A 21,953-nucleotide genomic window follows, 5' to 3' on the forward strand; every position below is an offset into this window, starting at 1 on the left:
TGCAGGTAAACTAGTAATTCAATACTAAAGACCATGGGGCCGTTTAGGGGCCCTTAGATTTACTATAGGGGCCCAATCAAACACAGCCATCACCAGAATGTTGTCACAGGGCCCGTACCTGCTAAACACTTTGGATGTGATTTTTTTTTTAAATAACAAATGATTCAGCGGAGTGATATGGAGCTGTAGTGCTGTCTGAACCTGCCGGAACTACTTTAGCTGTGCCTTTATCTGACAATAAACCTTAAAGTGCCCATCAGCCAATCAGAATCAAGCATTCAACAGTAGTGACAGTAATAGAGCGATTCACCGTCTGTGGTGTTGTCCCAGAAGCAGGAGGAGGCCGACTGAAGGCCAGCGCCGTTCTTCTGCATGATGATGCACGTGACTGCAGGAGAAACAGCAGATGATCAGCACACTAACCTCAGCAGATACTGCACAGCCCCACTACAGGTTTCTCACCGATGTATTTGAAGGGTTTGCCTAGTTTGCTGAGCTGCCCGAGACACTGCTCCGCCACACTGGACGTCCACTGGCTCACACGATTGTGTTCATACATGTTTCTGCCGATCACCGCTTCTAGAGACTGAACACACACAGTTAACTCTAATGTGTGGTCTTTATTCCTCTGTATTGCTCTTGTTTATGTGATTGTTACTGAATATTGTCCATGTAATCTATACGCTTTTTGTTGGATTGTTTTGCATGTTAATAATAATAATATTATATGAAACATGGGCACAGAAGAGCTGAAAGACAATACATTAGAGAAGTAACTGGGAAGACTTTAAATGCAGATATTATCGTTATTTATATTTACTTTAAAGTAATCAGATTAAAGTGCGAGACTCCTGTAACTTGTAATGTGTCAACCAGTACAGTCTAAAAGGGATACAGCTGCAAATACATCAATATAGCATATTTTTGTGACACTATACAACAATAAATCAGATTTTTACGTTACTGAGAAGGTTGATATTGGATTAGACGTTATTAATAAACAATTAATGTGTAATTTACAAATAATATGAATAATTCTCTGTATAATTGCTGTTTTTACATTGCAAAGAGCGGTCGGTTTAGGGTAGACGTCAATAAAATACAATTTAATTGGTGATGTAAAAAGAATACGAATAATACTCGGTATATTTAGTGTTTTAACATTACTGTGATAGTCTGGGTTAAGCTTAGGGTAGGGGTAGATGTTAATAAAATACAGCTAACAGGTAATTTAATTACCAATATAAATAATTATCGTTATCTCTCGGCCGCAGCTGTATCCCTTCTAGCAACAGCCGCGTTCACCCCAAAACAGTTCATAACCCACTCAGACATTAAACCACACATAAAACACACATTTTGTGGACATTAAACACATTAAATACACATGAATCAGCATCATCATCGTCTGAGAAAAAGAAACTCGCCTCTTTCACGATGCTGCTCACTTCGTCCACTATAAACGCGCTCTGGAAAACACGACAATAAACACAGGCGTAAGACAAACGCCGTATTACTGCAGCACTATGAAGATTTCAGCATTTACATATTTATTTAATCCTGCACATCTTTTACCTCTTCTACTGTCTGATCGTCGTCCATGTTTGCTTGTTGTCGTCAGCCCGAGTGGTTGTCATGGAAATAATACGTTGCCTACGTCGTGACGCACAGAAAACGTACGGCATGCGTGTTTAAAGTAAAATTAATAAGTAAATAAATGTAAATAAACGCGTCGTAAAAATGTCAGGTATGACAGAATGCTAAATCATTATGCAGAGCCACGTTTTTGCCAAAATGCAAACCTTGTTTGAGCAGATTGAATGGAAAACACTTTGAAATTTACCCATCAATAAAGTAAGCATTATGTATAAAGCAGTGACTTATAACCCGATTACTTTAATGTATACAGTGAAAACAAGTTGCTGCAAAAATGTTTAGAGACTTTTTTTGTAAATTAGACGAGGAAACCATAAACATTTATACCCAAATGTTTAGCTTTGATGTTGAATATTTAATATTTATATATAATAAATAGTATATATTAAATTGCATTGAATGCATTACATTTAATTATGATTATATTCTTCAATATTTATAAACTAATTTTAAATTAAAAACGAGACCTGTAATATCTATGATTGACCGCTAAATATTGTTATGTTATAAATATTATGCATTTTATACAAAGAAATTTATTTAATAAAAATTATAGCCTAACTATAACTAATAACTAATATTTGTTTTTGTTTTTTTGTATTATTTCGTTTTTGTTACATTATTGTAAATGAATTGTAGTTTTAAATGATAAATATTATACAGCAAATTACATCACACACATTACAATTAATTACGATAATAATAATAATTATTATACATTTATATAACCTACATTTATTAATTTATTTTAATTAAATTTTAACGAGACCAATCATTTCCATGATTGACATTCTGGATGGCTAATGAAGACGGCTCCAGCAAGTCCCGCCTTTCGGAAGAGGCTTGACGTCAGGAGTCTCCGCCCTGCTGCTTCCTCTTTCACAGTGGCCGTCGGCGTGAGACACCATGAAGGCGTCTGGCACAGTACGTAAAACTATTCTTAAATCATCTTACAGTCGATTAAACCTCACAAATAAGACCCGAAAATGCGTATAAGACACCCAGATGTGCATAACGGCGGCTTCAGCTGATCTGTGTGCAAAATTATAGCGTTAAATGTGCTTTGACGTGTTGATGTAGCGGAGTGAGCAACATGGCGGCTGGAGGATCCCCATGTGCTGTTAGACAAGCGCACACAATTAAAACATTGCTGTGATTTCGCTTTTTAACACGCGTTTAAGCACAGTTTAATTTGTTTTGCGTGAGATTGTGCACTTTAACTTGACGGCGGATTGTCTTAAATGTTATTTTAATGTCGCCCATCATCGTTGATTTAACGTGAGGCCTGGTGTATTCGTAGTAATAGTTCGCTTTAATAGACGTGTTTAGGTTAGCGTTGAGGATTTTAAAGAACAATTCTGCGTGTTTTATTGTCGGATGACTTTAATAAGAGTTATTAGTATAGATAAACTTTATTTCTTGTGTTCCAACACCTTTACCGACATCGAAATTACGCTATTTTACTGCCAAATATACAAAGAAAATCGTGTCAAAACACAAGAGAAGGCTTTAGGGGAGATGTGGAGGAATCTAATCCTACACGTAGTAGTATTAAGATAAAAACCTGGCCAATAAATCCTCAAATGCATAATTTGAACAGTGTAAGCAGATTAATGCACATCTGAGATGTGCCAGGCACTCTGCAGCAGGTGTACATTTTAATTATAATATAAGAGCACAGTGTCAATTGTTTCTAATATTACACTTCAATAATGCTCAGTTCAAAGTTGAATCAAAAGCAGTTCAGATTATTCATGAGTTAAAGATACTCCTGCTTGTTTGATCTCTAGTGAACTTAAACATTTAACAAAAGAGAAATGGCACTAGTTTAAAAATGCCTTATTAATAATTTATTTCAATAAGTCGCTGTTTGTGTATGAAACGCTTTTATAAACGTGTTTATCAAAGTGCAGCACAAGCGTACACCATTTAAAGCAAAGGACTAATAAACTGATGTAAGGCTCATGTGTTAAAAGCCAAATATTATAAATTAGTATTAAGACTTGATTTAAAAAACAAAAGGGTTTTAGTAAATTAGGGTGACAACTGAAGAGTTAAGATAAGAGTTAACTGAAGTGTTTCAAGAAACGACTAAAAACCCAACTATTTAGTCTCCACTACACTTCCTAATCTGCAATTGCCTCTCTGAATATCACACTAACTGTACCAAAAAAAAAAATACTAATAATACTAATACTTCCCTTCTTAGACTTTACAGACCTGAAACTTGCCTATAGCACTTATTCATTGTTGCTCTTGGTTGTGTAAATTGCTTCCTTGTCCTCATTTGTAAGTCGCTTTGGATAAAAGCGTCTGCTAAATGACTGAATTTAAATGTAAGATGCCAAAACCTCCAAATGCCGTCTGAAATTGTGTCCTAAAGTGAGCATTTTACACAGCCTCATGTTCAAGTGTTTCACTTTAAAGACAATAAAACTTAATCGTCACTATAAAAGTGAAATTTCTGAGCGAACACACAGAAGTCAGAGAAAAATGCTGAATTTATTAGAAATTATCAAATGACATTGAGGTTTCCAACTTCAAAAGCAGCCTTTTTAATCACTTCTAAGTGCACTTGTTGGAGTGTACGATTTAATTATCGTAGTGGTCGTCCATTTTGATATTTAAACAACAAAACTAAAACCTTAAATCATGGCGTTCTCATTTGCATGTCGAGTTTCTCCTCTGTACAGCGTGTGCTTGTCTCTGTGTGTTGTTGTCAGATGTGAAGTGTAATGCTGTGTTTGTGTCTCCAGCTTCGGGAATATAAGGTTGTTGGGCGTCTGTTGCCCTCAGTGAAAAACCCCGCACCTCCTCTGTACCGCATGAGGATCTTCGCCCCAAACCATGTGGTGGCAAAGTCTCGCTTCTGGTACTTCGTCTCCCAGCTGAGGAAGATGAAGAAGGCCTCTGGAGAGATCGTCTACTGCGGCCTGGTGCGAATGCCTTTTCACTCGAACAAATGCTGATGAATGATCCATGTGCTAGCTGTATATACTCTGTTCCCCGAGGTGTGAGGATGGGCAATGCGTTAGTGTTTGCATCATAACGTTAATCTACAATTAGTCTGTGAATTGATTGATTACAGTAGAGCAAGTGGGATAATTCTGCATGTTTGAGCTTGTTTACAAATACCAATACTAAATTCACCTCATAACACCAGTCGAGTGTGTGAAATAACTGAGTAGAAGATTCCAGGAGCTGTGATTTATTCAGGCTGTCTTATATCAGTGTAAGCTGATTGTACAGGAACCTCAAAGTGTTGCAGGATTTAATAATACGAGCACACAAACCCAAAGGTCATCTCTCCATCATGTCTTGCCCTTGCTATGTGTGCGCAAAGCAAACGGAACCTTGTCGCCTTTCATGGGCTGTGTGTTGACGTGCCTCTGGAAGTGAATTCAAGGAGCCACATCTGATCCTGTATTAATGCATTAATTAATGTTGATTTGTCAGCTCGTTACTCGTTTAATCTCGAGTTGTCTTGTTTACCGCGCAGGTCTTTGAGAAATCTCCCCTGAAGGTGAAGAACTTTGGCATCTGGCTGCGCTACGACTCCCGCAGTGGAACCCACAACATGTACCGCGAGTACAGAGATCTGACCACGTCTGGAGCCGTCACCCAGTGCTGTGAGTTTCACACACACCTAGATAGGGCTGCACCCTGTAGAATTGCAATAATAGAGTGTGTATCACAGAGAGGTGCAGTACACTACATTTATATGGACCCTTTTCACATTTCTGGGCTTCTCAGCAGCAGATGTTAGTTGTTGATTTGTAGATGATTTAATACATAATCAAATGCATATAAATGTACTTGTGTTAAAAAAAATAGCACGAGAGAAACTCGTATGAGCCAATCAGAGACTGAGTATCTGTATAATTTACACTCATTCATTGTTTTAAAGGCTGAATGTTTGCACTTATTTTAGCCTGAATTGGATTTTGATCAGTATCTATTAGCTGTTTTAGGGTGTCAGCGGGGGCTTAATGTCATTAAATCTCAAAAACACAATTTTAGGCATTAATAAGTCTTAAATCTACTGAACTGTTGTGTTGGAGGTGTTAATTCTTTAAGCAGGTCTCATCTTTCCTTTGTTCATGTAGATCTACCCAATCAGCCAACACCTCACCAACAATCCATCTAAATAAAACTTCTTTCTATTTAATATTGTAGTTTTTAACTATTTACCATAGTGGTTTAGTTATTTTCCTCACAATAACTCTTTCTGAAATGTTTTCCATGTATTTACTGCTGAGGAAGCTGACCTCTACATGATGTTGTGCATCATGTGTGTTTTTAAAACCTAAAATATTATATATATATATATATATATATATATATATATATAAGCAGATTGTTGAAAAAAGACTAAGTATATAACTAGAGCTTGCTTGTTTTGACACAATATTTGGCTCAGAATTAACTAAACCATTTATTTTTTTTAATTATTAAATTATTATTTAAAACAAAAAGTTTGATAAGGCAATTAAAACTTCCAACTGGGCTCATCTAAAAAAAAACTCCTTACTGTTAAGCCGTGTGTGAGTCTAAAATTTCATTCATAAAGGTCTTTAAAAGACTGAGGCCCTGTTTACACGAGTGCGTTTTAGTTTTAAAGCGGCGTTTTAGAATGAAAACGATTCGCATACACACTAGCGTTTCTGAACAGCTCTCCATCTCTACACCAAAACACTGTAAACACACCACGTGACCACACACACACACTCGGGCAAGCGCAGCAGCCTATCTACCCAGATGAGAGCTCTGCTCGTTCAGACTCCATCAAGCATCTCCCGCTGGATCTAATCTCACTGTATGTATTAAACGTGATATTTCATTCATCTTGTTGTCTTTATCTAACGACATATTCCCTGACTTTAGTCATTGTAATCTATTACTTGTTCTCAGGTAACGTGTTTTGGCTAATCGCAAAGATAAGTTAATTAATGGAACCACATAGCCTATAATCTATATATATAGTAATTGCTTGCCTTCATTTCCTATAATGTACAAACTTAGTGCATGTTATACTGTTATAATGGCCAATATCGATTATTAAAACTGATATTCAGCAGAAGAGAGGGGATGTTTAGTGTTTTCACTGAAATTGAAAGGAGGCAGTTGTTATCGGCCACACCGCGCAGATGATGCTCATATATGCAGCACAACGCCTCAACATTTCTGCTGTCTAAGTTGCTAATATTAAAATGAAAATAGGCAGTTCCTTGAATCATGTTTATATTTTATTGCTGAGAAAGTGAAACAACATAACCAGGGTGATGTGAATGAAGACAAAGTACACTGTTCCCTTTAAAGATTTCCCCGTGTCCTCTGTAGTCTATTGTCCATATCAAACTGAGGAGGGGGAGACTGCAGCCTTGATCAAACTGGCCAAGTCTGAACTTGCATGGACAGGATGCAGGACTGAACTGTGTGTGTTAGGCTACTTAATATTGAGGCAAAGCCCCAATCAGAGAGGAGAATGTCTGCAGCCCCGCCTCCGTTTTCCCCCATCCACACTGAGACAGAGCAGCAGCGCTTTAGAATGAAAATGGCCTCTCCGGTGTTTCCAAAACGCTCCGTTTTCCGCACCTGTAGCAAAACTTATGCGTTTTAAAACGAGAACGCATTAGTGTAAACAGGGCCTTGAATTTAATTTGCTGAAACCTGCAGAAACTCTGCAATTTATCGATTTTTTGAACGATCAGCACATAAATAAATGAGGAATGCACATAAATGACAATCCTGCATGCTGAAATAGATAATGTTTAATAATAATTTTATTTTATTACACAATGCTCATGCTCATGAAGTGATTTTTAATGCTGTTAATCCTAATGTGTTTATAGAGTTCTATATTTTCAATGTTTTTATATATTTAATATGCTTTTTTTTCCACAATGAAAACTGCCGTAGAAGCTGGCATGGCATTAAACAAAAACAAACAATTATATAATCTGAATTAATTTTGTATGACTTTTTTTTTAAATGTTTCAAAATCTGCAAGCACTGCAGCATCGCCTGTTTTCAGCTCATATTTCTGCTTTATCTTTCCTAATATCCTAATAAAAATATATAAAGTGAATATAGCTCTTCAGAATTGTCCCATCACAATATATAGATATCGCAAAACTCACATTGTCCCGGTGTAATGCGTTCCAGTCCGTGATAATCTGCACACAAACCCAAAGGTCATCTCTCCATCATGTCTTGCCCTTGCTATGTGTGCGCAAAGAAAAAGGAACCTTGTCGCCTTTCATGGGCTGTGTGTTGACGTGCCTCTGAAAGTGAATTCAAGGAGCCACATCTGATCCTGTGTGTTTTAGACCCGCAGAACATTTCACTTCTGCATCGATATCACACTCATCATCTATTAATCCTCGTCCTTTAGGAAATGCGGGTGTGAATAAAGTGAAGCAGGAGTTTAACATCAATGTAAAGTGTTTAGTTTGCGCTGTATTTAAGGCCTGTAACTGAAAGATTCAACTGCATTTAAAACGTTTGTGTATAATAAATTATAATGCTTAATAACAAATTATTTGCATTTAATTTCTGCGCTATTATACTATGAAGGCCATGCGGTGTCTGTTTGCATTCGATTATTAAAATTCTGTGCCTAAATACGGTTATACTCTTCAGGAAATCATCATACACTTTCATTTATACTGATGAACTGTCTTACTAAATCACCTCAATCAATATAAAACACTCGGCTCTGTCAATTAATTTAGCTAAACAGCTCATTTATTTGTTGTAACATGCATAACAGAAGAAACAGTGTGTGTTTAAGCAATTAATCCATGTGTATTGAAGTGTGTGTGTGTGTATTTAACTGCTATTAATGTGTTTGTATTAGTGTGTTTGTGTGTATTAGTGTGTTTAAGCTGTTAGCGTGTGTATGAAAGTGTGTTTCTGCTGTTAATGTGTTTTTATTTAACTGTTTTTGTGTGTATTAGTGTGAGTTTGTGCTGCGTTTAAGTGTTTGCGGTGTATTAATGTTAGTGTGTGTGTGTGCACTTAGATCGTGATATGGGTGCCAGGCATCGTGCTCGTGCTCACGCCATCCAGATCATGAAGGTGCAGGTCATCGCTGCCAACAAATGCCGCAGACCCGCCATCAAGCAGTTCCACGTAAGTTTGTGGAAGATTTAATATGTGTGTGTGTGTGTGTGTGTGTGTGTGTGTGTGTGTGTGTGTGTGTGTGTGTGTGTGTGTGTGTGTGTGTGTGTGTGTGTGTGTGTGTGTGTGTGATGCGGTGTTGTTTAATGTGTGTTGTGTTTCTCTGCAGGACTCCAAGATCAAGTTTCCTCTTCCTCACAGGGTTCTGCGCCGCCAGCACAAGCCCCGCTTCACCACCAAGAGACCAAACACTTTCTTTTAAAAGGTGTATGTTTGTGCTTGTCACAGTGCGGATCAATAAAGACAGGAATCAACTGTGTGTGTCTTGGCTAGTCATTTTGAGAGTTTTGTTAAATGCAAAAAGGGAGAGGGAAGTCTGAAGTTCTGTCCTAAGACTGCTGCCCTCGCGATCGGCTCGGGATGAGATGGACATGACGCATGACAGAAGGGGGAAGATTTGCAGAAGTGTTTCGGCTGGCTTTAAGACACTGTCATGATGAAGGGTTAAACTAGTGCTGTGAAGATTAATCGGGATTTCATACAAAATAAAGCTATTTGCAAAATGTGTTGTATGTTTGTAATTCTATATAAATATGTAAATGTGTTTATGTACAGTGTGGCGATTGATCATTTAACAGCACTAGTTTAAACCATTTAAATTAGGTTCAAGTAATTACACACAGTGTGTATGAACATGATGATGATTAAAAGAAGATGTTTAGCTTGTTTCAGCTATTAACAGAGTTGATATCAGCTTGATTTTTACTGTAGATCATGTTTGTGTGATCGATTTCATTCATACTTCGTTTAATAAACAGTGAAGGCAGTGTGTCTGACTGAAACAGCAGAAGCAGCTTTCCGGCATGGTGAACACTTGTATGATAATGTACCAAAACATAAGTGTATTTTTGGTCTTTCCAACAATAAAACTTTCCCATGTGGTGAGTTTTTCCACCACTTCATAAGCAGAGACGAGTAGGAACTTTCGCAAGCTGAAATAATAAAATACAGGTGGTCATTTTTCTTTAGTTTATTTTATTTTAAAATAGACAAACTAGTTCTCACTCCTACACAATAATACTCTTTAAACGTTGTTTTTAGCTGCCATTAAACCGAATAAGAGTAACTTCCTGAAGCATGTTTCTGTTAATAGTAGGCGGGGCTAATTCAGAAGCAGTAATGCCATTGGCTGTCAACGTGATTAATATGCGACACCTGCGAGCTCTCCGCGCGGGAGGGTTGTCAGTGTGAAGACACGAGCACGAGGTAAGGTCAGTTCAAAGTGTTTCAGGTATTTTTTTTTTTTTTTTTTTTTTTTTTTATAGGGATATTGAGACAAGCATGACATTTATTTAGTATTAAATTAGTGTTAATTCAGTCTTCAATAATTAAAATTATAGCCAGTTTAATCCAGTTACTGTTGTAGACAAGCTGAACGGAAAATAATGGATTCCCTGGCTTTACTAAAGTCAAGATGGGTCATTACAAAACATTTATTTGGGCAGGATTTAAACTATTTCGTAAGCTTCAGCTTAATTTGTTTTGCAGCCATTTACCTTAAACTTTGTAAATCTGGTTATTTAATTTCTTTAGCGTGTAGACCTGTTGTAATTAAGTCAGTAATCTGGTGTCAGATGTGAAACATGATTTTGGACTCTTTGAGGATTGTTAAACCTGACAATTATGACCTTAAGTCGTTTGAATTAAAAGCATTTATTTATTTATTTTATTTATTAGCATTATTTGAATGTGAAAGCATGATTGCATGTGTGCACATTAAATGGGCTGATGCTGAAATCTGGGACTTTCCTCTGTTTTCTTTTTCTCAGTGGATGTCTGGATCATTGAGCTTCAGGGATGCAGGAGAACTGGAATCCACATGGACTCGTGTGCCTGTCTGATTGCGGTGTCAGACCCATGCTTTGGTTTAAAGCCGTGTTTCTCAGCCATCATGCTGCTCCCTCCAGCACTGCACATTTTGCATGTCTCATTCTGCGTTTAAAGTCTTGTAGTCTGCACTAATGATGTGAAGACATTTTCATTTGTTTAAACGGAGACGTGTGAAGTGTTGGAGGAGTACTGGAGTGTGGTTGAGTTGCACAGGCTCAAAGCTTTCAGCAATCTGTTTGAATGCTTTGTGTGTAATGCACGGTGTTTGTGTAAAATAAACTAGGTGTTGTGTCTTTGTCTGCATGATTTCCAGCTAAACTATAGTTCTCATCGACTCTTCTGAGGGGAAAGATAAATAAAACTGACTGAGAAATCCTAAACTACTGATTGATTAGTGGTCAGCCTGCTTACCAGTGAAGAATATTGTTAGCCTGTACTCAAAACTATTTTAATAATCATTTTAGCAGCAGTGGTTCTTCTACGTTTTAGTTGTATGAATATCATTGGAAAGGAAAAGATTAGTTATAATTTGAAAGCATGGAAATAGACGTTTTTCCATTGTAATATGTATTAACCTTTTTTCTTTCATATATATATATATATTTTTTTATTATTATTATTGTAAATATAAAAATTATAAATAATTTTGAATCTTATCTTTGTCTGAATAGCCTGCCTTTTCCGAATTGCATTAGCTCAACCGCCCTAGCCACTCATTGGCTGATCTTAACTAGCCCCTCCCCTAAAGGATCATCCACTACATGTAATTGGCTGTTCTTAATTAGCCCCTCCCTCTAATCAGTAACCCCTCCCTTGGGTGATTCTGGAATATTTTAGAAGAATGAGAGCTAAAAGTTCACTCCTCATCTTGATGGAGATCGTCTGAAAAGCTCTCTGGATCTTAACTCCACCCTAATTCTCCTGGGGATCGAACCCATGACCTTCCTATCTTGGTATGGCTCTTTACAGACCACTGTGCTACCATTTGCTACAGACTTTCTGGTAATTTTATCTTTTTTTTTTTCAGGTAAATCCAGAAGAACTCTAATTTCATCTTCAGTGGGACTCGAACCTGAAGCTTTTGGATTGTGGGCTGACTCACAGACCACTGAGCCACCAAGACTACAGTACACGCATATGGTTTTGTTAATTGTGTCTGTTTTATTCCAGGTTAAACGTCATCTAAAGAAGGAATCAAACTCTGCAACTCTGTCCATGAGCTGATGATCAGACCACTGCGCCACTGATGTGCTCACACTAGCTATTAATGCCTAGTATTTGAATAACCCCCGCCGCTGCGCTGCGCTGCTCGCTCTCCGCCACTAGATGGCAGTATTACACCACAGATCACCGCTTCTCCTCAGCATTAAACGGTAACTCAGCAGCGCCTGGATAATTGAGCTGTAAATACTCTGCATTCTCAGTCTCAGATCCGTGGCCTTCACTATGTCTTAGTGTTTATGCAAATAAATGAACTTCTGCTGTGTTTGATAGATTAATAGATTGAGAATGTGGTCGTTTGAGTGGAATATTCTTGTTTTTGCACACCATAATAAATACACTAATATGTGTGAGGTGCAGAGAGAGTAAAGGTAAAAGCTCATACTCAAAGGTGTTTAGTAATTCTGTCTTTTCCCCCTAGTTAAATGCAGTACAGGTTTATGTGAGGAGGGAATCGATTCTGCAGCTTTCAGATCATGAGCTGAAGTTCAGACCACTGAGCCACTGCTGCACTCATGCTCCTGTACACTCATTTAGTCTTGTTTATTCCAGGTCAAACCTCATCTGAAGGAGAAATCAAAGATCACAGGCTGATGTGCTCACACTTTCTGCTGTTTTGGGTCATCCTGCCTTTTCTATTCCAGGTACAGTCAGATTTCATGTAAGGAGAGACTCAAACCAGGAACGTCCAGCTTATATGCTGATGTTCAGGCCGCTGAGCCACTGGAGCACTCACACTATTGATCTCTGGTCATTTTGTCTATTTTATTCCAGGTAAACATCATGTAAAGGAGGAAGCAAAGCTGTGAATTCCCCAATCATGAGCTGCTGTTCACAGCACTGAGCTGCTGATGCTCTCTTGCATCATGTTAAACCTTATCTGCTTCATATCTCAGGCTGATGTTCAGACCACGGACACACTCAACTGATTTTTGCTAATTTTGTCTGTTTATTCCAGTTAAACCAGTAGAAGGTCATCTACAGAGAGACTCAAACCTGCATCTGTCATATCAGGGCTCTGCTGTTGTCCACTGATGCTTGCAGAGCCGTGAGCCGCTGCTTTGGTTTTGGGTAGAGCTTTTACAAATGTTGCCTGAGCTCAAAACCTGAACCCTCGCTCTCCTCCTGTTCTGTTAAACTCCCAATTCTCAGAAAGTCTCATGGGCAGATGACTCTCCAGAACTCCTCTGTCCGCTTTTGGGTTGGTTTGCATATAGTTTTTAATTATTCAGAAGAAATCAGACTGATTTTCCATTGGTCGTGAACTGCTGCTCAGTTTCATTGGTTTGCATCTACAGCTCATTTCTCCACAGCTCATTGTTGTTTATTAGCCGGTTTATGATTTATTAAAAATTAGTAAATCATTGTGAGCTCAGAGATGGAATTTGTCGATTTAAAATGTATGATTTTCACTATTTTTAGCAGGTTTGTTTTTGTAAATACTCGGCCGCTGCGCTTCTCTCTGTCCGCCACTAGATGGCAGCGCTTTACCACAAATCACCGCTTCTCCTCAGCGTTGAATAGTACCTCAGAGCAGCACGTGGATAATAGAGCTATAAATATTGCATAAGTAATAATATGTACCTTTAAATATTGCCAAAATAGTGAGCAAACAATTTCGCATGTGATATTTAAATTAATTTACCGAAGCTTTTTTAATACAGTAAACATGTAATTAAATAACACGGTCTAATTTTAAATGTTTGGTAAAAATTAACACCATTTTCAAACATTCTGCCAAACAAAATGTGCAGATCTCTGTAGAATGAGGCTTTAATTATTATTATACTCGCTGTGGGCGGAGTCTGCGAGCGCCGCCATGTCAGGTGAGCTCCATAATTGCACACGCGCAGCCGCACCTGTTGAGCGCGCGCTGTTTCGGTCAATTGAGTCTCGGTTGTTGGAGCGGCAGGTTTACCGAACAGCGTGTGTTGATTTTCTCCCGCGAACCGGCAGATGACGAGAGGAGAACCGGAGACAGACAGACAGAAAGTGAGTGAGAGAGACAGTCAATGAGCAGAACAAACTGACAATCCGTCAGCCATGTTTATTTATGAAGCACATTACTACAAACTGCTGTCGCCTGAGGTGTCTGACAAAATAAACTACATTAAAAACAACAACAGCCGTTTAAAATCAGCTCTGAGCTGAACAGGGAGCTGTGTATACATTATTAGAGGAAAACACTCGAGCGTTAAATGTGTGTGTGTGTGTGTGTGTGTGTGTGTGTTTGCTCGTATGATATATCTGGAGGGTGCTTACAGGCAGGGAATTACAAGGCCTCGAGTTTGCCCTCATCTTGTACTGGATGCCTTTATTTAATACCCTAATTAAATAAAAAAAAAAACAGAATACTGTCATGGCTGTATTTCATGGCTAGAGTTTTGTTTTGGACCTTAGTAATGTTAATCAAGGAGTAAATCAGATTCGTACTTTAACACACATTGTGGAAGGGTTCTGCAAATAAAGCCCATGTCCACTCATGTGACGAAAACTAATTAAATATACTTTGATTAATAAAACAAATCCAATGAAAGAAGAAGAATAAAACATAAACAAAATCCTTTATTCATCATTGAGAATGCAGGGCCTAAGACATGAGGTGCGTTCGACATGAAGCTCAGCTGCAGCCGGTGATCAACGAGATTAGCCGAGCGCAGGCGGGGGCGGAGTTAAAAACGGAGCCGTCAAGACGGACAGCTTCGGGACTCAAAGTTGCTGCAGTCATGATGACCGATCACATGGCGTTATCATATTTTTTTGTTATTATTATTTATAACAACAAAACATTTACAAATAAAACAGAATACAGTCTCTACAAACTGTAGTTCCTTTTTAAACAATAAGAGAGAATTATGAATAAAATATATAACAAATGCATGAGAGAAATAAGAGGAAATGAGAGGTTAATATAAACATAAAAACGAACAGTTCTATTAAATACAAAGCAATAAGCATACATACTAGGAGTTAAACATCAATCTTTAGGCTAATACTTCTTGTTTGAATCTGCTAAAAAATGGTTTACATATATGTACATTTATAGATATAAAAATGTCCAATGTAAAAAGCAAAACATGGTGTTTTGATTAGGTCTTAATAAATGAGATTATTTTGGATGATGAATGAAGTTTCAAAAAAGTATTTTAATCCAAAAAGATTGTGTTGAAAAGCAAAAGGTAAAATAAGTGAGCTATGTAGAAGTTTCCCAGAAAGAGCAGGTTGCCTTTAAACTGCTAGACAGGAAATAAAATATATATTTATATTATAATAATAAAACCATTTTATAATTATTTAATAAAATAGTTCTTTACTTTAATTTGTTAAGAGAGCTTTAGGGGGGCAGGATCAATGATGATGATTTTCTTATTTCAAGTCTGTAAGACTTATTTAGGTTATTCACTAAAATATACACTAAAATATATCATTTAAATCGTTCATGGAGATGAATGCAGTAAATAGTCTGTATAAAAAGTTAAAAAATAAACCTGTGCAAACAAGCTAACCTTTATAACCAGATTATTTAACAAAAGATGACACTGCAGTAAAATATTTGTAGTCTTTTAATAAGCAAGATGTGTACAGGATAGAGAGGGTGTGAAAAGTGAATTGTTTGTTTTGAAACTTTTGAATCGGAATTTGTCCAATTATAAACCCGAAATACACGTGTTTGTTGTCATGTGGTGAACTCGGCCAATCGTGTAATATCGGTGTCGTCATCAGAGCTCCTGCAGTCGCTCTTCAGAAGCTGCACGGTCTGAGTTTGCCGTCTGATCTCGGAGCGCTGTCGCGGTACTTTGATGCCACATGTGACAGTCACGTGGCGTCGGCGCAGCATCAATCCGGACAAGATTTCTAACCAGCATGCACCGCTTTAAGACAGATTTAAGAATGCACCTATGGTCTAGTCCATGGGTGTCCAAACTCAGTCCTGGAGGGCCGGTGTCCTGGAGAGTTTACCTCCAACCGTAATCAAACACACCTGAAGCAGCTGATCAAGCTCTTAGGTATGTTAGAAATGTCCTGGCAGGTGTGTTGAAGCAAGTGATAAACTCTCCAGGACAGAGTGTGGACACCCCTGGCCTAACACATTCAGTATACAGACGTCAGTTTAAGCGCGCTGCTGGTCTCCCTGCTCCAGCCTTTTAGACAGTATTCCAGCCTTGAACAGGCGTAGAAATCCCCTCCAGCAAATACACAGCAAAGTAACAACTAGTGTCTGATATACCTGAGAATATCTGATAATGCATAGTTTTTTCTTTTGACGTAAGATTATTTTGCTGACCCCATTGGCAGATTATTTATTAGTATTATTTATTATTTTGCTTGTTTTAAGGAAAAACTCACTTAATATTGGCATATTATTTCTCAAAACAAGACAATATGTTTTGCTTGTCTAGAAAATGCTTCTTGATTTAGGCATTTTTAGATATCTGGACTAGAAACAAGACAAAAATCGAATCAAGAAAAGCATTTTTAGCAGTGTAGGAGTCTAAAAATACATGTATAGTTTGTATTTCATGATAGACTTCCTTGCACATGGGAGTTAAACAGTAAAACAACAAATATGTGCAGTCTTACTCATCCATTAATAGGAGAACAAACCTGTTTCCATTTCTTTAATATAATTAATTGTTTAATGTCATTTATCTATTTAATGTCATTGAGAAGCATTGAATATCCCTCAAAACACTGGACAACTTAATAAGTTTGATTAATAAATGAGATGTTATTGAATTACATATATACATTTGGTTCACTGGGGCATAATTACCCAACACAACCGAACAGCCTGACCTCCCTGGGGTCTGTTCATGTACGTGGATTACTCAGTTAGCTGGATTTGGATGTTGACGATTTGACATGATCCAGGATCGTTTCGTTCTTCAAAGCTGATCTGAGAGTTGTTGTCATAGCAACAGTTCTGGTAGTTCAAACCTGGGGTCCGTTCTTCGTAACTCGCTTAAATGATCTGAGATTATTTGGCAGATCCTGGATCTTTTAATCTTGATAACTGATCTCTCGCTAATTTGGTTCTTCAAACAAGTTCGCGAATCAGATTAGAATGTCTGGATAAACTGATCTGAGATCGCTGCGTGTGTTGTAAAGGACAGATCTATCCATCCTCCAAATCATGATCAGCAATGCAGCGATTGGCTGACGGCACAGCAGCGTAATGACATCATCTGATTAATATTCAATTATCCATGTGAGCAAAATTACATCAAATTAGCAGTAAACGGTTTGTTTAATATGACACGCAAGAACTTTCCACATTTGCTGTGAGCTGCAGGCTTTACAGTTTCATGTGTCGAGAGTATTCATCATGTATTACAATGCAAATCAGTGTATTTAGTTCTACATTTAGAAAAGATTTTCTTTATAATAGTAGCCGTTTTTTAAAAGGTGTAAAGAATAACTGGTTGTTTACAAAAGCATTTTGATATTGGTAAAGGCGTCTGCAACTTTTGTGAAGCATCAAATACCCGGCATATTAACAAAACATGTTTATGACTGCATAAATGTATTATCGCTTTAAAAAAGTCACATATTGTGCATTTCTATTATACACAATTTGTACTAAAGCGATCTAAAAAGTTCATATCAATAAGTTTTGTCTTTGTACTTTCATTTCGAGGGTGCAGATTGCATACGTTTTATTAATAATGACTATAACTTTATATATATAGTTAAAAAATATGTACCATTTTCCCAAGTGTATATAACTACTACTGTAAGAAAATATCAGAATTCGGAGCATACTTTCTGTATTATCTTTGCTTGAACTGAGCCGATCTAATCCTGTTTATATGAATTGAACCTGCTCCCGATCAGGTTTGAGCTAGCAGAACTGTTGCCATGACAACAACTCTCGGATCAGCTTTGAAGAACGAAACGATCCTGGATCATGTCAAATCGTCAATATCCAAATCCAGCTAATCGAGTAATCCACGTACGAAGAACGGACCCCTGCTCGGCAGCAGGCCCAATTCATATAAACAGGATTAGATCGGCTCAGTTCATGCAAAGAAAATACTGAAAGTATATACCAAATGCTGATACTTTCTTACAGTAGTAGTTATATACACTTGGGAAAATAGTATATATATATAGGTTAGAATAAATTGCTATTGAAAAATAGAATAAATTTTTACTGCTAATTTGCTCACATGGATAATTGAATATTAATCAGATGATGTCATTACGCTGCTGTGCCGTCAGCCAATCGTTGCATTGCTGATCATGATTTCAGGGATGGATAGATCTGTCCTTCACAACACACGCAGCGATCTCAGATCAGTTCATCCAGACATTCTAATCTGATTCGCAAACTTTTTTGAAAAACCAAATTAGCCAGAGATCAGTTATCAAGATGAACAGATCCAGGATCTGCCAAATCATCTTAGATCATTTAAGCGAGCTACAAAGAACGGAGCCCTGATCTTCAGTGTGTAATCTGCACTCTGCTTGTAAGTGAGAAGGAACACAGTAAACACTTGCGTGTACAAATATGTTTGCTCACATATAATATATGCAGCACGGTGGCGCAGTGGCCAGCCCATTCACCTCACAGCAAGTAGATTGCAGGTTCGAGTCGCGACTGGGTCAGTCTGCATCTCTGTGTGGAGTTTGCATGTTCTCCCCGTGTTGGCGTGGGTTTCCTTTGGATGCTCCGGTTTCCCCCACAGTCCAAACACATGTGCTATAGGGGAATTGGGTAGGCTAAATTGAGTGTGTATGAGTGTGTGTGGATGTTTCCCAGTGATGGGTTGCAGCTGGAAGGGCATTCGCTGCGTAAAACATTTGCTAGATAAGTTGGCGGTTCATTCCGCTGTGGCGACTAGGGACTAAGCCGAAGGTTAATGAATGAATGTTATAATGTAGATCAAGCATATACAGAGCCTGCATTAACATCTCTGTTGATTCTGGAACAACACTGCAATCAGCCAATCAGAACAATGACTGTAAAAAATATGGACGACGCGACAGCCCTTTTTCCCATTGAACGCCTTGAGGGCAAAACGCCTGCTTGACGGGCACAAACTGTCGCAAAAGACTGCTGAAATTGGAGCCAGACATGCGCAGAAGGATTGTCTGATGGAGCCAGAGGAGGAGCCGCGAAAATGAGCAGAGTCGAGCTTCCAACCAAACGCTTTATGTAAAATCAACCACGCCCCCCGAACTTCTCAGCATGCGTTTGCTGTCATATCAACACAAATGGATGTAATAACGTTAACAAATATGAGGGTTTTATAAATTCAATCGCGCCAGCTCCAGGCCGCAGCGCATAACTTACTCGCGGCGTCGCGGGCTGATTCCGGCTCGCATGCGGCAGCGCCTGCTCGCTCGGCCGCCGCATCTGGCTCGATTGACTCGGACTGGAATCGGGCAGTGAGTCCAGGCATCCGGAGTAGGTCCAGCAGAGGTAACATTAGTCAGTCTGAGCTCTAAGAGATATGTCTCCGGCAGGCGAGAATCTAGCCGGAACTGTGTTTTGCTATCTGGGTGGCTAGGCGTGTATCAGCAAACTAATAAAGCCCGAAAAAAGCCCTGAACTTAGCGAATAAACAGTGTTCCACCAGGATCATGTATGTCAGAAACTATAGTTTACTGCTGAACTCATTTTGTCATGGTAAAATAACACAGAAATCGAATAATAACATTTCAGTCTACTTCATTCTCCTGCCGAAGCTCAGACGCCGCGCTTTGAGAAACTGTCAATCACAGCTGTGTATCACGATGACACGCCCAGCATTAAATTACTGCTAAAAACAAACTGTTTACAAAAATGAAGATCTGCACCTATTTCAGCACAATAACCAGTGCCTTAATCGACCAGAACTATCTTTCGGGACATTTTATTGCAAGTGTAATATTTTTTTTTATTTGGGCTCAAGTCTCCTTCATTAACACGGAGGAGGCGGGCTTTATGACTTGTACTGCAGCCAGCCCCCAGGGGGCGATCTAACGGCCGAAACCTTCACTCAAACGTAGGCTTGCGGCACACTTGAATCAGAATTAAGGGATGTTCCGCTGTGGCGACCCCAAGAAAATGAATAAATGAATATGAGACCGTTAATAAAACTGATAGTATAGATTGTCATATGAATGCTGTGCGCTAATTATATAAGAACCTGCACTAGTAAAGTAGTGAACTCCGTCTAGATGTCCTGCTGTGGTGTGTGTCGTCTCTGTGCGTGCAGACTGAACACACACTTCTGTGCTGTGTGCAGGATCTTGTTTTCCCACACACACACACACACACCTGAGAGCGCGCGCTGACTCAGCAGGCCTGAAGTGATGGACTGCACTGAGAGCTCCACATTCAGTTTCACAGGATGTGCAGTAAAACGCAGAGACCATGTCTAAACCTCCCACTCCAAACCTCACACACCGATCTGAAAGCAGAGTAAATCAACACGGCGAGGAAAACAGAAGATTTGATGCTGGAGGATCAGACTGTTGTGGAGCTAGTCTGTCCAGCAGAACCCAGCAGTAAAGTCTCACAACTTTGGAGGCTTGTTAAATTCAGTTTGATAACCTGCATAGGCGGAGCAGTGGCACAGTAGGTAGTGCTGTCGCCTCACAGCAGGAAGGTCGCTGGGTCGAGCCTCGGCTCAGTTGGTGTTTCTGTGTGGAGTTTGCATGTTCTCCCTACATTCACGTGGGTTTCCTTTGGGTGCTCCAGGTTTCCTCACAGTCCAAACACATGCGGGACAGGTGAATTGGGTTGGCTAAATTGCCCGTAGTGTATGGGTTTGTGTGTGGATGTTTCTCAGAGATGGGTTGTGGCTGGAAGGGCATCCGCTGCATAAAACGTGCTGGATAAGTTGGCGGTTCATTCCGCTGTGGCGACCCCGGATTAATAAAGGGACTAATCCGACAAGAAAATGAATGAATAATTTGCTTTTCACAACTGTTCCAAAGCAGCTTTAGTGCATTACGATCAAGTTTAATGATGCACATATGATTGACTAGTGGTTGAGTTAGGTATTGCGGGACAAAATCAAAATGTTGCAGGGTTTATTTTAGCTTGGCCGCTATTCTGATGAGATTGTCTAAGCTTTTCACTCATCATAGCACACGTGCTGCTGATGATGTGACGATAAAAGTGGTTTGATTTGATTCAGTGCAGTTGTGGGTTGCCAGATTGACAACACTATCAGGAGCGAGAGTGTCTGCTGATCGAGCACGCGCATCAAGCGCAAGTGATTTACATGTTAAGTCAATGCAAACGTGCAAATAGACATTCTGCGGCGCGATACGTGTGAATGGCATAGTGCGCTCGAGTTCAAAAAACTGAACTTAAGCGGACATTCGCACCGTGTTAACCAATCAGGAGCTTGCTCTTGTGGGGGGCGTGATTGTGACGTACGGCTGTTGTTTTTGTCCCGGGGTAAATCCTTCAACCGACACTGACAACAGTGCCTCATACTGAAAGCCTCCATCATACAGGTACAGTAAGAGTTGATGAGCTCACAGAGCTGCTGCTCCTCTGAAAGTTTTGAGTGGACTCAGACACGGCCCTGAACGTATCGACGCTGTTTTTCAGCATTCATAAAACACATAAACACTGTTATTCTCTTAATAAAATCTATGTTAGCCATTTAACAGCGAAGCTAGAAGCCCTGCCCATCACGTGAATTCGCATTTGTTCTGAAGCGGATTTGATGCGCGAATGAAGCGAGTAAACTCAAATGTTCACACGGCCACTTGCGCAAAAATAGCGCAATTTATCAGCGTGTTCCGCGTCTGGTGTGAACAGCATAAAACTTCGGCCACACTGCACTTCATGCCCCATAGACTTCCATTCATACGCATGCTAATGTGACAAGTTTTGCATGTTGCTGCGTTGAAAAGTTCTGTAATCTGCTCAGCTAATGTTTACGTTTCTAATATTTGTATTGTTTGCTAATTAAAAACCACCTTGTGTGTATTTTTGTAACTCTAAATTGGCATCTCATTTCAGAGGCTCATGTTTTCAGCTGTCTCCGCTTGGTTCGACCTCACGTCTGTAATTAAATAAACAGTTTGTTTTCCATCAAGGCAATGTAGGGTTCTGT

The 21,953-nt window shown here is 39.0% G+C and overlaps 2 protein-coding genes, 1 long non-coding RNA gene and 2 other non-coding genes across 9 annotated transcripts in view; 4 read left to right on the forward strand and 1 right to left on the reverse strand.

Moving 5' to 3' along the window:
• dynlt1b (dynein light chain Tctex-type 1b) overlaps nucleotides 1-1,628 on the reverse strand; it is a 3,338-nt gene extending 1,710 nt beyond the window's left edge. Inside the window, exons 1-4 of one of the 2 annotated variants that reach the window (NM_001135783.1) lie at nucleotides 1,576-1,602; nucleotides 1,428-1,469; nucleotides 463-586; nucleotides 311-388 (exon numbers count right to left, since the gene is read on the reverse strand). In NM_001135783.1, coding sequence (NP_001129255.1) covers nucleotides 311-388; nucleotides 463-586; nucleotides 1,428-1,469; nucleotides 1,576-1,602 — 271 coding nt within the window. Of the gene's footprint in view, nucleotides 1-310; nucleotides 389-423; nucleotides 587-1,427; nucleotides 1,470-1,575 lie in introns of both variants that reach the window. The other variant, XM_073946422.1, reaches the window with a different exon arrangement.
• Nucleotides 1,629-2,530: 902 nt separating this feature from the next.
• Nucleotides 2,531-9,097, forward strand: rpl18a (ribosomal protein L18a). The gene is given in 5 exon segments (NM_201060.1): nucleotides 2,531-2,580; nucleotides 4,413-4,592; nucleotides 5,156-5,285; nucleotides 8,681-8,790; nucleotides 8,948-9,097. Coding segments are annotated over 5 exon segments (531 nt in total). The 5' UTR covers nucleotides 2,531-2,562; the 3' UTR covers nucleotides 9,041-9,097.
• On the forward strand, nucleotides 4,937-5,073 carry LOC137495133 (small nucleolar RNA SNORA68). Its single transcript, XR_011015050.1, has one exon. It is a non-coding gene; the product is annotated as a small nucleolar RNA SNORA68 (small nucleolar RNA).
• LOC137495131 (small nucleolar RNA SNORA68) lies at nucleotides 7,832-7,968 on the forward strand. Its single transcript, XR_011015048.1, has one exon. It is a non-coding gene; the product is annotated as a small nucleolar RNA SNORA68 (small nucleolar RNA).
• Nucleotides 9,098-11,544: 2,447 nt separating the features above from the next.
• On the forward strand, nucleotides 11,545-13,721 carry LOC141381544 (uncharacterized). Of its 4 annotated transcripts, none has more exons than XR_012401669.1 (5): nucleotides 11,545-11,670; nucleotides 11,839-12,041; nucleotides 12,442-12,533; nucleotides 12,664-12,757; nucleotides 12,848-13,721. It is a non-coding gene; the product is annotated as an uncharacterized lncRNA (long non-coding RNA). The 4 variants fall into 4 exon arrangements; XR_012401671.1 differs by having other exon boundaries at nucleotides 11,545-11,621; nucleotides 11,696-12,041; XR_012401672.1 differs by lacking the exon at nucleotides 12,664-12,757.
• Nucleotides 13,722-21,953: the final 8,232 nt, after the last annotated feature.

This window comes from Danio rerio, chromosome 4, assembly GCF_049306965.1.
Source record: "Danio rerio strain Tuebingen ecotype United States chromosome 4, GRCz12tu, whole genome shotgun sequence".
NCBI classification, from domain to species: domain Eukaryota; kingdom Metazoa; phylum Chordata; class Actinopteri; order Cypriniformes; family Danionidae; genus Danio; species Danio rerio.